This window comes from Somniosus microcephalus, chromosome 22 (genome assembly GCF_052327205.1).
Source record: "Somniosus microcephalus isolate GS21.2 chromosome 22, FLI_Smic_1.0, whole genome shotgun sequence".
NCBI lineage: Eukaryota > Metazoa > Chordata > Chondrichthyes > Squaliformes > Somniosidae > Somniosus > Somniosus microcephalus.
Window position 1 is genome coordinate 40,932,033 of NC_141008.1, and position 14,798 is coordinate 40,946,830.

The 14,798-nt window shown below is 45.0% G+C and overlaps 1 protein-coding gene across 1 annotated transcript in view; it reads right to left on the bottom strand.

The window, feature by feature from the left end:
- The window catches only part of asl (argininosuccinate lyase), a 50,056-nt gene extending 35,792 nt beyond the window's left edge, over positions 1-14,264 (bottom strand). Inside the window, exon 1 of the mRNA XM_085964491.1 lies at positions 14,167-14,264. Within this exon, the coding sequence (XP_085820617.1) occupies positions 14,167-14,251 (85 nt within the window). The 5' untranslated portion in view covers positions 14,252-14,264. The remainder of the gene's footprint in view (positions 1-14,166) is intronic.
- Between the last annotated feature and the right edge of the window lie 534 nt (positions 14,265-14,798).

Here is a 14,798-nt window from a genome sequence, read left to right on the forward strand (position 1 = left end):
ACAACTTGCATTTATATTACAATAGGATATAGGGCACAGAAACAGGCCATTCGGCCCAACCAGTCCATGCCGCCATTTATGCTACACTCGAGCCTCCTCCCGTCTTTCCTCATCTAACTCTATCAGCATAACCCTCTATTCCCTTCTCCCTCATAAGCTTGTCCAGCCTCCCCTTAAATGCATCTATACTATTCACTTCAACCACTCCCTGTGGTAGCGAGTTTCACATTCTCACCATTCTTTGGTAAAGAAGTTTCTTCTGAATTCCCTATTGGATTTCTTGGTGACTATCTTATATTGATGGCCTCTAGTTATGCTCTTTCTCACAAGTGGAAACATTCTCTCTGTATCCACTCTATCAAAACCTTTCATAATTTTAAAGACCTCTATTAGGTCACCCCTCAGTCTTTTTTCAAGAGAAAAGAGACCCAGCCTGTTCATCCTTTCCTGATATGTATACCCTCGCATTTCTGGTATCATCCTTGTAAATCTTCTCTGCACCCTCTCCAGTGCCTCTATATCCTTTATATAATATGGCGACCAGAACTGTACTCTAAGTGTGGTCTAACCAAGGTTCAATACAGGTGTAAGGCTCGCAAAATTACACAGATTCCCCCAAAGTAAGAAAAGAAGAGATATTGGACTGTTTGAAATAATATTGGGCCAAAGGGGACCTAAAATCAAAACCCCAGGAAGATTGGGTAGTTTAAAAGGCATGTTCAGGTCTGTGGGAAAAAAGCTGCAACAAAAGGAGGTGGGATGGGCCCCCGAAATACAGGCAGTTTGAGTATTGGAAAGGCCAGATCGTCTGGGAATGTTCTGAGCCATCCCAGTCATTCTACACAAAGACAATAAGCCCACAAAAAGACTGTTCCTGCTGAAAACCCACAGGGCCATTAAGAACATGAATAATACAATACATGCCAATAGTCAACTAAAGAGAACCTGGCCCCAGCAGGAAAAGGACAATCAAACAACAGTTTAAAACCACTCAGAAAGATTTCCAAAACACTTTACACAGTTTAAACTGATTTCAAGGCAATCCCGAAACCAGTTAAAAGCCAATTAAAATAGATGGGACCATCCCTGAAACTCGATGAGAATTTAAATGTATTAAAGTTAACGAGCCCGCCCAAAATCTAACAAGATTAGCAGGCTTCGTTTAGTATAAACTAAAGACCTGTCTCCACAAGAAATCAGTTCGATGAGTTCGATGGGTTCGATCAGTGAAACAGCAGTCAGTGAATTGAAGTCAGCAGTACAGTTCGGACAGACACAGAAAGAGGCACAGCTCATTCGAAAGACATCAGCCTCAGGACAACAGAAGGAGAACGGAAGGAATCGCAGCAACCAAGGGCCCCACGAAACAAACAACCAACAATATTACCAACAACTAGGTAATATTGGGCCACCGTGACCAACAAGAAACCAACTCGGGAGAAACCAAAGATCTGCAAGTTTTTCCCACTCCACAAACTATTCCTGCGTTTGGTGAGCATTTCCTGGTCCTCTGGAATTCAACCTAGTTAGGATAGTGGGGTTGGGAGGGTAAGGTATTTTGTCTATTGTAATTCTCCCTCGCATATTCCGAAGTGTTCCCCCCTTTTAGTGTATAAGATTTTATTGTATTGTATATTTTTCTTGTCTCAAATAAAATCCAAGTTCTTTTCACCAACTCAGTTCATTACAACCCACAAATAAGTCCAGGTCTAGAACCAAGGGAATGGGAGTGATTCGAACCGCTCAGGGAGTCAGAGGCAAAGCTGACCACACACACCACCCCTTACACAGGTTTAGCATAACTTCCCTACCTTTCAATTCTATCCCTCTAGAAATAGCACTTTTTAATGTAGGAAAACAACACATGGCACTTCACAGAAGTATAATCAGAGAAAAACTGAGATCAAACCAAAGAGGGAGCTATTAGGAGTGGTGACTAACAGCTTGGTCAAAGAGAGAGAGAAAGAAAAAACAAACTTGCATTTATATAGCACCTTTCATGACCTCAGAATGTGCTAAAGTGCTTCACAGCCAATGTAATAATATAGGATCTGAAATAAAACCAGAAAATGCTGGAAATACTCAGCCGGTCAGGCTTCACCTTTTGAGAGACAAACAGAGTTAATGCTTCAGGTCAATGGCCTTTCGTCAGAACTGGAAAAGGTTCGAGATGTAATAGGTTTTAAGCAAGTACCGAGGCAGGGAAAGGGGGGAATGAGGAAAGAACAAAAGGGAAGGTCTGTGATAGGTGGAAGGCAGGAGAGATTAAATGACAAAAGGGATGATGGTGCAAGGCAAAAGGAGATGGTAATGGGACAAGTAAAGTAACAAAAGATGATTCTGGAGGAGGTGTAAATGGGAATATCAGAATCATCAGCAGCAGTTGTCGTCCGAACAAAATGGGGGCAGAGGTTATGATCTGAAATTGCTGAACTCAATGTTGAGTCTGGAAGGCTGTAAAGTGCCCAATAGAAAGATGAGGAGATTCCTCGAGCTTTTGCTTTTGTAGTAATGTAGGATATGTGGCAGCCAATTTGCACACAGCAAGGTCCCACAAACAGCATTGAAATAAATGACCAGATTATCTGTTTTAGGTGTTAGTTGAGGGATGAATGTTAGCCAGGGCAGTGGAAGAACTCTCCTGCTCTTCTTTGAATAGTGCTGCAATACTTTCAGCTGAGAAGGCAGACCTTGGTTTGACGTTATATCCGAAAGACAGCACTTCCGACTGCAGCACTTCCTCAGTACTGCACTAGAGTGCCAGCCTAGATTATGTGCTGACTCTGGAGTGAGCCTTGTCCCCACGGCCTTCTGACTCAGAAGCAAGAGTGCTATCACTGAGCAAAGACAAGTTTCAGTCTTTCCAATGTTATAGACTGGAAAAATCAGATGGGCAAAGGTAGCCTAGATGAGGAGTTCATAGAATGTTTTCGGGATAGTTTCTTAGAACAGCACGTTCTGGAGCCAACCAGTGAGCAGGCTATACTAGACCTGGTATTGTGCAACGAGATAGGATTAATTAATGACCTCATAGTGAAGGCGCCCCTAGGTAGCAGCGATCATAATATGATTGAATTTTACATTCAGTTTGAGGGAGAGGAGTGGGTCCAAGACTAGTATTTTAAACTTAACTAAGGGCAATTATGAGGGCATGAAAGTAGAGCTAGCTAAAGTGAGCTGGCAAATCAGGTTACGGGATAGGTCAATAGAGTTGCAGTGACTGACATTTAAGGGGATATTTCAAAATACACAGAATATATACATTCCAACGAGAAAGAAAAATTCCAAGGAGAGGACCCACCATCCGTGGTTAACTAAAAAAGTTAAAGAGAGTATCAAACTTTAAGAAAAAGCATATAATTGCGCAAAGATGGGTGGCAGGTCAGAAGATTGGACAGAATATAAAAAACAGCAAAGAATAACTAAAAGATTAATGAGAGAAAAATTAGAGTACGAGAGAAAGCTAGCTAGAAATATAAAAACAGATAGTAAGAGTTTCTATAGATATTTAAAAAAGAAAAGAGTTGACAAAGTGAGTGTTGGTCCTATAAAAAGTGAGTCTGGAGAATTAATAATCGAAAATAAGGAGAAGGCAGTTGAATTGAACAGGTATTTTGCATCAGTCTTCACTATAGAGGATACAAGTAACATCCCAGAAATAGCTGTAAATCAGGAAATGGAAGGGAGGGAGGGGAAAAAGAACGGAGGAAGGGCGGTGAACTCGACCACGGTCGGGGGGGAAAGGAGCCGGACAGAAGTCGGGCCCAGAGGCGCTGAGACTGGGGCAGCATGGGGCACGGAAGCCGCGGTGCAAGCGGGAACGCAGCCGGGGTGAGCGACCGGGCTACCAGCGGGAACGCAGCCGGTGTGAGAGACCGGGTTACAAGCGGGCTGGGAGACACAACAGCGTCGTGAGACAGCTCGACCGCGACCGGCGAAAGGCCGGGCAGCTACCGAGGCCGCGAGGCGCTGCGACCGGGATCGTAAGGCGCGGGAAGAAATAAAAATAAGAAACCGCGGAGAACTCAGCCGCAGCCGGGGGAGGAAAGGACCGGACTGCGAGAGGGCTGGGAGGCGCGATTGGAAGCAGCTGAGGGAGAGACAGAGCCCGAGCGAGCGGGAGAGACAGAGCCGAGCGAGGGAGACTGAGGAGATTCAGCCAGCGGCTGGAACTGTTCGCCGTCAACGGGTTGTCCCCAGCGCCGGTTGCCCTGCCGAGAAAAGGGAACAAAGAACGCACTGAAGCCGGCGCGCAGGCTGCGAACTCCGAAAGCCAGCGGTCGTCGCCCGAAGGAAGGCTTACCCCTCCCGCCAGGGGAAGAAACGTGGGAAGCCGCCAGTAGGAGGGGAAGAAGACAGAAGCGGGAAACCGCCATTTTGAAAGTGGGCGGGGAAGAAGACAAGCGCGGGAAACCGCCATTTTTGGAAAAAAAAAGTAACGAACAAATTCGTTGTGGTTTCTCAAAAAGATAGTGAAGATGCCTAAGCATGGTAACATCAACAACTTCGATTCCGAGGTGGAAGATTGGGCCACGTACATAGAATGCATCGAGATATATTGTGAGGACAATAAAATAGCAGATGATGATAAAGCTCTCACCTTATTAAACGCAATGGGGGCGAAGACATATGGGCTATTGAAGCATCTTCTATCACCAGCTAAACCGGCGGATCAGACTTTCGCTGATATTGTTGCTGTCCTGAAGGATCATTTGAACCCCACACCGCTGATGTTGGCGGAACGATTCAAATTTTATGCGAGAACGCAACGGAAAGAGGAAAGCAACGCGGAATACTTGGTCGAACTGCGTAGACTAGCAAAATACTGCCAGTTTGGGGGAAATCTGACAGAGGCATTGAGAGACAAGTTCGTGTGCGGGTTGTCGAAGGAAGGAACACAAAAGCGACTGCTCGAAGAGAGCGATCTTACACTTGACAAGGCTGTCCTTATTGCAGCATCACACGAAGCAGCCGCGAGAGGCACTGCGGAAATGCAGCTGAAGGCAGCGGTACTCAGCGTGGATCAAATGACTTCGGGTACAACAAAATGTTATCGTTGTGGGAAGACAACACACAACCAGAACCAATGCTGGTTTAAAAACCAGGAATGTAGAAAATGTGGCAAGCTTGGTCACATAGCTAAAGTATGCCGGTCAGGAAAGAAGACCAATAACAGGAAAAAGTCACCGCAGGAAAAGTACAGCAAGGTACACAAGGTGGCTGAGAAGAGTTCAGATGAACAGAATTCGGATTCAGACCTGAACGGCCAGGAACTGGGTAGTCTGAGAATTCACAATGTGAGTAAGGAAGCTGACCTACAAACTATCTGGGTCACACTAAAAGTAGCCGGAGTCCAAGTGAAAATGGAATTGGACACAGGATCAGCCCTATCAGTCATAAATCGAAGGGATTACAATCGGCTATTCTCACATATACCCTTGAGAGATACCAAGATCGTATTGCAGACATACACGGGGCATAAAGTATACCCCATGGGAAAGATACAAGTCAAGGTGAGAGACAGGGGCAAAGAACACCAAGGAATGGACTTATATGTACTACCTGAGGGAGGTCCACCACTTCTGGGACGGGAGTGGATCAGGGAAATAAACATGGAATGGCACTACCTAAAAGCAATAACGAGTGAGAACTCGGTGAAGACAATCAGCTCAGACTCTGAAACGGATGACGACAAGACCAGCCCAGGTGCGAAAGACAAGTCTAAAATGGACTTGCTGACTAAGGTTGGAAAAACGAAGGAGTGCATAAATACTGATGCTTCAAAGGAGAACAAAGTTTCAGAACAGAATTCCACTGAACAACAACAACATAGTTTGGCAGAGAATTCTGAGTCTGTCCAGTTTACAGACATGCACAAGTCTGAGGAACACCGGGCTCGAACTCAACTCCATTTCAAATTACAACAGCAATTAGAACAATTGAGTTGCCGTCTCGAGCAAGAGATAAAAGCAATGAAAACGTTCTTTGACACAGAGTGGGAGAATCTGGAAAGACAACAGAAACAGCTGAGGGAGAAAAGGGAGCAGGAGCACACAAACCGTCTGCGCAAGGAGGCCAAGCGAATCAAAGCTGATTCGGTTTCTGAAGGTGCGTGCTCTAATCTGGTGGAGCAAGATGTTCAGCAACTGAAGGCGCTTGTTAGCAGATTGCAGGCAGAAAAGGCTGAGTTGGTCGCCATGAATTCCGAGCTCCTACTGAAGTTGGGTGCAGCATCACCGGACGATTCATTTGTGGAAATTCGAATGGTGGAGGCTGCGGATGATGGCGAAGTAGAAACAGCAAAGGAGCCCCAGGGCAAGGTTATAAACAGCCCTGCAGCTACTGGGAAATGGATGAGGTCAGAAGAGTCAACGGTCAGCCAACTCCTTCATATGCTGAGGGACAAGACTCTGAAATGGGAACAATTTGGACATGAGTCTAAATCTTCAAAGGAGAGGGGTTTGGAGCTCCCAAAAGTTATTGGAATAGCTGAGGTTGCAACACAGACTGAGAAGATGGCAGCAGAGCAAACCTTGGATGCCAAAAGTACGCTGATTCACGTCAATGTTGAACAACAGAATGCTGAAACAGCTGCTCCAGTAGAGGGATTGAATAATACAATCAATCAATCTCCCAATGAAGTTGAAGTATTGAAATCACGAATGAGGTCATTAGTAAAAGACTTGCAGGAAGCCCAGAAAAAGCTGGATGAAACTGAACGCATGAAGAAGTCTCTTCAGGAAAGATGTCTGGATTTGGAACAAAAGCTGGCTAACGTCCAGCTGGGTATGGAGGAAATAGAAGACCCTCTCGCTGGCCTAGCTCAGGACGACACCGAATATTACCATGACCTGTTGGACGACACCGAATATTACGATGACCTGCTCTGCCCAGCTTGTGATGAAAACTCCCAAGGTGCAGAAACCATGAAGAATCACCTAAAGTCTAAGGAACATCGGGAGATGGTGGCGCTACTACGGAAAAAGGAGGACGAGAAGGAGGAACGGTGCATGCAGCTGGCAGCTGACAGTGGAGCCCAGAGAGTCTCCAAGAAGCAGAAAAGGAAAAGACGAAGCAGAAGATGATGACCATCTGAACCATTATCCCGTCTACCAGGTCACGCACGTGGTCCCTCCGTACGGAGCCAAATCAGTTTGGAAGTAGAAAAACTTCCCAAGGTACTCAAGCTTTTAAAAGTCAACAATGCTGGTTCAGAAGTGACGGAAGTTCACGCTGTTAAGTCCAGTGAAGGACTATTGGACGAGTCACTCCAGCAACGTGAACTGTTTCCCGCAGAGACTGAATCTGTGAACTGTTTCCGCAGAGACTACATCTGTGAACTGTTTTTACATGAAGTTGGATATATGTTATGTTTAATGGGGAATAAGTATGTTGTAAGCTAAAAAGGGAGGATTGTAGTGTATGTAACCGTTCTACCTTTAAGAGAACTATTGTATGTAACCGTCCACCTTTAAGAGAACTATTTTAGGTGTTGCACTACTTTACCTTGGCTGCTGTATACTGTAATACCGGGAGTGACCACACCGGTATATAAGTGCTGTGTAAGGATTTATTGGGCAGATTCGCCCTGACCTTCGAATAGTAAAGTCCTGTTAAAGTTACTCTTGTAGTCTGTGTATTAATTCACCATATAACCCACAGACTTTACAGTAGAGAATTCCAAAGATTCACGACCCTCTGAGAGAAGAAATTCCTCCTCATCTCCATCTTAAATGGGCGACCACTTATTCTGAGACTATGCCCCCTAGATCTAGATTCCCCCACGAGGGGAAACATCCTCTCAGCATCTATCTTGTCAACCCCCCTCAGAATCTTATATGTTTCAATAAGATCCCCTCTCATTCTTCTAAACTCCAATGAGTATAGGCTCAAGCTGCTCAACCTTTCTTCATAAGACAACCCCTTCATCTCAGGAATCAACCTAATGAACCTTCTCTGAACTGCCTCCAATGCAAGTATATCCCTCCTTAAATAAGGAGACCAAAACCAGTACCAGTACACTAATGCCCTGTACAGTTGTAGCAAGACTTTCCTACTTTTATACTCTGTCCCCCTTGCAATAAAGGCCAACATTCCATTTGCCTTCCTAATTACTTGCTGTACCTGCATACTAACTTTTTGTGTTTCATGTATGAGGACACCCAGATCCCTCCGTACCCCAGCATTCTGTAGTCTCTCTCCATTTTGCTTTTCTATTCTTCCTACCGAAGTGGATAACCTCACATTTTCCCACATTATACTCCATCTGCCAAATTTTTGCCCACTCACTTAACCTATCTATATCCCTTTGCAGAACCTTTGTGTCCTCCTCACAACTTGCTTTCCCATCGTAGATATCATGATGGCACCATGCAGCATGCAAGTAGATTTTATATGAGAAACCTTGGAATATTGTAGTGTTGCAAGGCATTCTGTTGAAATTTCTGCTCTGTGGGAATCCATAGCCACAAGAAAAGATCTATAATGTCGTGTGCAGTCTTGGCATGGGCCAGCAGTACATGTGCAACAGGTTGCCTGGCAACACTTTGTGGTGTGCATACATGAACTGGTAAATGGAATTTATGGGTATGCTTTCGAGGCAGTTTCCTTAAGGCATGTCACTTTTCTTCTGTGCCTGTTTCAAGGTTTTGCATGTGGAAGAGAGTGTGGCCACCCACTCCTGCCAGACATGCTGTCTTGGTGTCCTCAGGGAAGGATGCATCTCCCTCTCCCCCTTCCTTTGGACCCACCTCATGCAGCAATGCTGTCACTTGACCAACTATCAGATGGATAAGTACTGCAATGCTCCACTAGTAGCCCACAAACTTCTTTAGTTGCTTCAACGTTTTATTGTAACAGCCATTGGGTATTGCCAGCCGCTTTCTTGTCCCAAAAAGCTTTCAGAAAGAATTCTAGGCTTTTCAAAAGCTAACACAATTTTTACTCTCATATGCAGCAACTTACAGTACTTTTAAATGGTTCTGTCTCTTTAAAGTTTTCCATCATTTCTTTAAAGGCTGCAATTTCTCATTCCCTCTGGCCCAGGAGCTCACCGGTTATATCAAAATCAGATTGACCCCAGCGCTCCAGCCAGACCAACATTCATCCGGTTGGATGGTTGCTATTCTTGTTGTTCTTACCTCCTGCTGGGTCTGTGCAGGGACCAGACATTGACCCTGCTGTTTCTCACTACTTCTGTACTATTCCACTTGTAAATAAACCCAACTTTTAGTATTAACCTGTACACATTGTCCTGACTTCATGGTATTTCCATCTTTCAAAGAAATCAGGACAATTTATTGGGATCCCACATGATCTCTAGTGGTGAAAATCATGATTCGGGGTAATTATTTATCCTATGGCACTTTATCCAACTCGCAACACATATAAGGGCATAGCGCTTCAATGGTTTCATAAAATTGTCACCAAGGGAATGAGGAGTGAGATTAGGAGAAATTTCTTTACACAGAGTTATTACAACATGGAATGCCTTGTCACAGGACATGGTTGAAGCAGAGACCATGACATCTTTTAATGGAAAAGTGGATAAATATTTGAAGTAGAGGGCAATGGAGCGTTATGAGTTGAATGATCTTCTCTGTGCTGTATACTATGGTTCTATGGTCCTAGGTTTCAGTTCTTAGGAGGTTCAGTCTGCATATGGAGACTGCCCTTTTGCCATGATTGCAAATGAACAATGATGGGAGAAAGCCCATATTATAACAAAGACACATTGCGCTATCTCTAATCTGTGTGTGATGGCTGTGTTACACAACAGCAAGATAAGAAGGCCACGCTCATAAACAACAACTTGCATTTATATAGCACCTTTAATGTAGTAGAACGTCCCATGGCGCTTATAAATAAATGAGACCTTACTGAAAGGATTGAAGCGTTCACTGTTGAAGTTTATAATAGGACTTTGAGAGGAACCAGCTTGCGATATTCAGTCTATATCTTCCAGGATTGTGCGTTTCTATTCTAAATTTGTAACTAGTTGGCTTCCAAAATTCTTTTTAAATCTTGGCTTCAATTTTTGCTGTTGAGGTTTTGAAAATTTTTCCCAGAAATGGTCTGTAACGCTTTCTGCATTATTTTGTTTTTCACCGTGTTTTATTCTTGCTGATTCCCAAGCAATTACTGAGAAGCCTGTTTAAGGTCAGGACCCTGAACAAGTATTGTTAGAGAAAGGTCAGAGTACAGAATGATTATAGTTGTTGCTGGACATTATGAATTATAGCACAAAATGGTAAGCTGTTTTCAAATCTCTGCTCCCGTTTACATCTCTCAGTATCTCTCTATTGCATACTGCATGCTGCAAATAATCTATGGCTACCATGCATTTGTGACATGGCAAACATAGCGGGAAGATTTTGTATACTTGCTATTCCTAGAGGGGATCTCATTGAAACATACAAAATTCTGACAGGGCTAGACAGACTGGATGCAGGGAGGATGTTTCCCCTGGCTGGGGGGTCTAGAATGAGGGGTCACAGTCTCAGGATACGGGGTAGGACATTTCGGACTGAGATGAGGAGAAATTTCTTCACTCACTGGTGAACCTGTGGAATTCTCTACCACAGAATGCTGTGGAGGCCAAGTCACTGAATATATTTAAGAAGGAGATAGATAGATTTCTAGACACAAAAGGCATCAAGGGGTATGGGGAGAGAGCGGGAATATGGTTTTGAGATAGAGGATCAGCCATGATCATATTGAATGGCGGAGCAGGCTCGAAGGGCCGAATGGCCTACTCCTGCTCCTATGTTTCTATGTTTCCTACTGATACTGTAAATGTGATCTAAAAGAAAATGTTCACACTTTCACTAGAAGTAGCAATCAGAGAAGACCTTCCCACTATGTTTACAATGTCACTAACAAGTGGTAACTAAATTCAAATGAAAGCCATGGAGAAATTAGCAGATAGCTGAAAGATTTTATTGAATGCAATGCCCCACAGCTCTCTTTTTATTTAAAGTCCAGTCGCTGTGTTTAGTTGTGCTCATGTTCCTGGTTTTGTGATTTGCTAAGTATTTTGTGTTTTTCTATCAATAATAATGAATTGAGTTTTATTTTACATTACAATTCTTACCACGCAACTTTTAAGCAGTTATTGATATATATTCCAATTCCAGGGAGTAATTTGGAGATCACCACCGCATCGTAGAGGACATCTGTAGTTGCTTTCAGATGTGACAGAGGTTCTTCCGTTTGCTATGTGTCATGTTATGAGGTCCTTTGCGCTTCCATTGTGCAGATTTTGTGCTGTGGTAAAACTGATTTGAAGCCTCCCTGGAAAGAGGGAGGGAAAAGCAGAAACGGAGTCCGCTTATGCTGCTTTCACCACCTCCTAGCATAAGAGAGCCAGGAGCAGGCTGAGGATGCAAGGAATGCAAAAATCAGCATATATACTTGAATAAAAACTGTTACCCATGTAATGAGCAATGCAGAATGAGGTGGGGCAGTCCCAGTGAAGTAGTTGTGTTGCAGTGTACAGAGTCCCACCTGTTTCCAGAGTTGATCAGGGCAGATTTACCAAAAATGGTGCCTAGCAATAAAACTTACAAAAGGATGACGAAAGCTGTGTCGTGGCTCCTTCCAGTGGCTAGTGGGTAAAGGCACATCTATTTACACTAGACTGAATGAGTTCCTAACTGCTCCAGTGACTTGTTATTATCTGGTTCACACCCGCTTGTACTTAATTACCCCAAAAAACAGGTGGGTTGGGGTTGATTGGGAAGTGAAAGTGTTAAAAATCTGAATCCCGACCAGAACCCGCCTCCAACCTGCCCACCTCTGGTTTTAACGGAGGTGGGACGTGGGGGGCAGGCCCAGGAGGTGGGTCGCCCGTTTAAACATTATAATGAGGATGGCGTGCCTCAGATTTAAACTGCATTTTAAATTTAACTGTGGCTGGTCGGGTTTTACAAGTCTCAGTGAACCCGCCAGCTAATGGAAGGCGAGGACTGCTGGATCCAGGAGGTAAGTACCTTTACAGTTACCTCCTGGATCCAGTGTCCACGCCTAATCCACCCACCGCAATCAGTGACCGCCCCCCCCGCCCCCCCCACCACAAGGCCTCTGATCGTCTTCCCGGCCTCTCCGCTATCCACCCCCACCCCCCCCCGATCGTTCTCCAGGCCAGCCCCGTTCACTCCCTCCCCCTCGACCCCCGATGCCGGTCCCCGATGTTCTCTCCCTCCACCACCACCACCCCCCCTCCCGCCCCCACCACCGATGCCTCGATGCTGACCCTCTTTGTTCTCTCCCTCCCCCCAATGCTCGAGTCCAGCCCCCGACCACCCCCTCGGCCCCCACTCGATCCCTCCCTCCCCCCCTCTCAGCAGCCGAGTGCCGCAGGCCTACCCGCCCAGCAGCCAGTCAGCCTCTCAATCTGGTTGGCTGCGGGTAGGAAACAGAGGTTTCAAATGCAAATCAGGCCCTGCCGTTAAATTCAGCAGAGCCAGCGGGAAACCCGTTCACCCGGGTTTCCTGAGCGCTTCCGAGCCCCCCACTCAGCGCTCCCAACCCGCCTCCCAATTAAAATTCCAGCCCGTGTGTCAGCCAGGGTTCCTACTGATGTTTGCTGTCCACCAACACTGACTGGAATGTCCATGTGAGTGGGATGCTGGGTGAGGACACGTTTGGGTTTGATGGTGCTGCCTTCCATAGTCGGATAGCTTGTCAAAATTCACTGCCAAAGCTCACAAAGTATAGCTACTTGAATAAGGTAGCAGAGTACAACTGGCAGCCCCAGTGAGAGTAACACCTTTAAAAGAGGAAGGGAGAAAATGGACAATAAAAAATAAATACATTGAATACAGTATCACATGTATGCTTTGTTAAACATTTTAAAAAGGATTGAATCAAGTAATTCACTTGATGCTGTTTATTGCTTCCCAATATAAACATTACAAATATAATCTATGGATCACATGACTGGAGAAAGGGTATTACAGGGCCTTCAAGTGAGTGGGAATTACTCAGTTTTATCGAATCCGTGTTATGATCATTTTGTAAATGTCCAGGTGACAAATTGAGTAAATGATCTAAGTTATAAGGAACGTATTTTTGAGGTAAGTCACAGTTTTATGGACCGAAAAATAGAGACATGCTGTTGTCGTGGACTTATTTATCTGTCAGCAATATTATATTCCACCAAATGGGGACAGCATTGTGCTTCCTGTAAACTGGAAATAACTCCTTGGCTGATGCTGAAACTCGTGACCTACCATTTTGCCATTTATTTATGTTTAGGAGCTAAAGGGGAAAACATCTATAGTTACATCAAGGAGAATAAAACATCCGTAGTTAGGTCAAGGAGAGCATGTCTATGGCAATACTGTATAAAGAACATTTCTTTGGGTATGTGCTGATTATTTTTATTTTCAAGCATTTGTTTTTCCATTAAAACTATGTACATAATTGTGAAAGTGATTAACTGTACAGTGCTTTGATATATAATAAAACTGTCAAAAGATATTCTTCATGAGGCTATGGCCCTACATGCTGTTCTTCTTTGCTGCAGTCTCACTGGGTTGAAATGAAGCCAGTGTCCTCTTCTCAAACTCATTCTTTCATGGGACTTCAAAATTGTGGTGCCTTCGCCCCGTTCTCCAACAAATTATAGTCCATTAAGACCCAAGCTTTGTGTCACCTGGTTACTACTTCTCATTTACCTCGCCTTCTTTCCTACTTTAAGTGCTGTCCTGTAATATGGATCTTGGACTTACATCCAGGTTTCTCAGTTGGGAAAAGGGACTCTATGGGCGCGATCTTGCCAGCCCTGGGGAGGCAGGTATGGAGGCGGGACTGCCAGGAAAATGGCAGAATCTGGGGGCGGGTGCCCAACCCGCCTTCATGCCATCTTGCTAGGAGGCGGGTAGCCGACCCGCGCCGGGTCGCCGACCCGCGCCGGGTCCCGTCTCCTTGGAGGCGGGAAGGGGATTAGATAGTTAACAGGCAGATAAGAGGATTATCCCCATTTTACCCACACAAGTGCGGGCTTTCCGAAGGCTGCGAACCCCGCCAGGGTCACCAAGGCGAGTAGTGGGTCTGCAGGGGTCGGAGGGGTGCAAAAGTGCGCTGTGAAGGTAAGTGATGGTTGCAAGTGTGGAGAGGTAAGTATGTGAGGTGAGTGGAAAGTGATAGAAAAAGTTTACTTACCTTTGTTTCTTCCTGCAGGCTTCAATCGGTGGGTATGTGGAGAGTCTCGCATCTCACCGGCAGAGATGACGGATGGCCGTGTCATTCTCCAATGCAACGGCCATCTAATTTCTGCAAAAGAAAGAGGTTTGATGAGTCTTAAATTCAAGAAGTCATCAAACTACAGAGAATGTCAATGTTTGACAACTTCACAGAGCTGTCAAATGATGACAATTCATCTATCAAAATTTTTTGACAGATGACGTTCTCTGTAACCGGCTTTCCCTTAATTGGCCTGCTAAGCCCGCTGGGCGGGCTTAACAAGGTCAATCAAGGGAAAATGGTGTGAGTTGGCCAGAAGTTGTTGGAGGTGGGACTGAAACCTGACAAGTGGGAGTCCCACCTCCAAAAGCTTCCCATGGCAAAATCCAGCCCATAGTGTTGCCCATTACTCAAAACTTGCACGAAATCAAGCTGCTGCTAGCCTTGCCAGTCACAGACGCTGAACCCAGGAGTGAGAAACCAGAGACCAGCAGCATCATTGAGTTTCTGCATTCAATATATTGCTTCTTTAATTGTCCACTTTCTCCCTTTCTCTCTCTGGGGCTGCCAGTTGTACTCTGGTATCTTATTCAAGTAGCTATTCTTTGTCA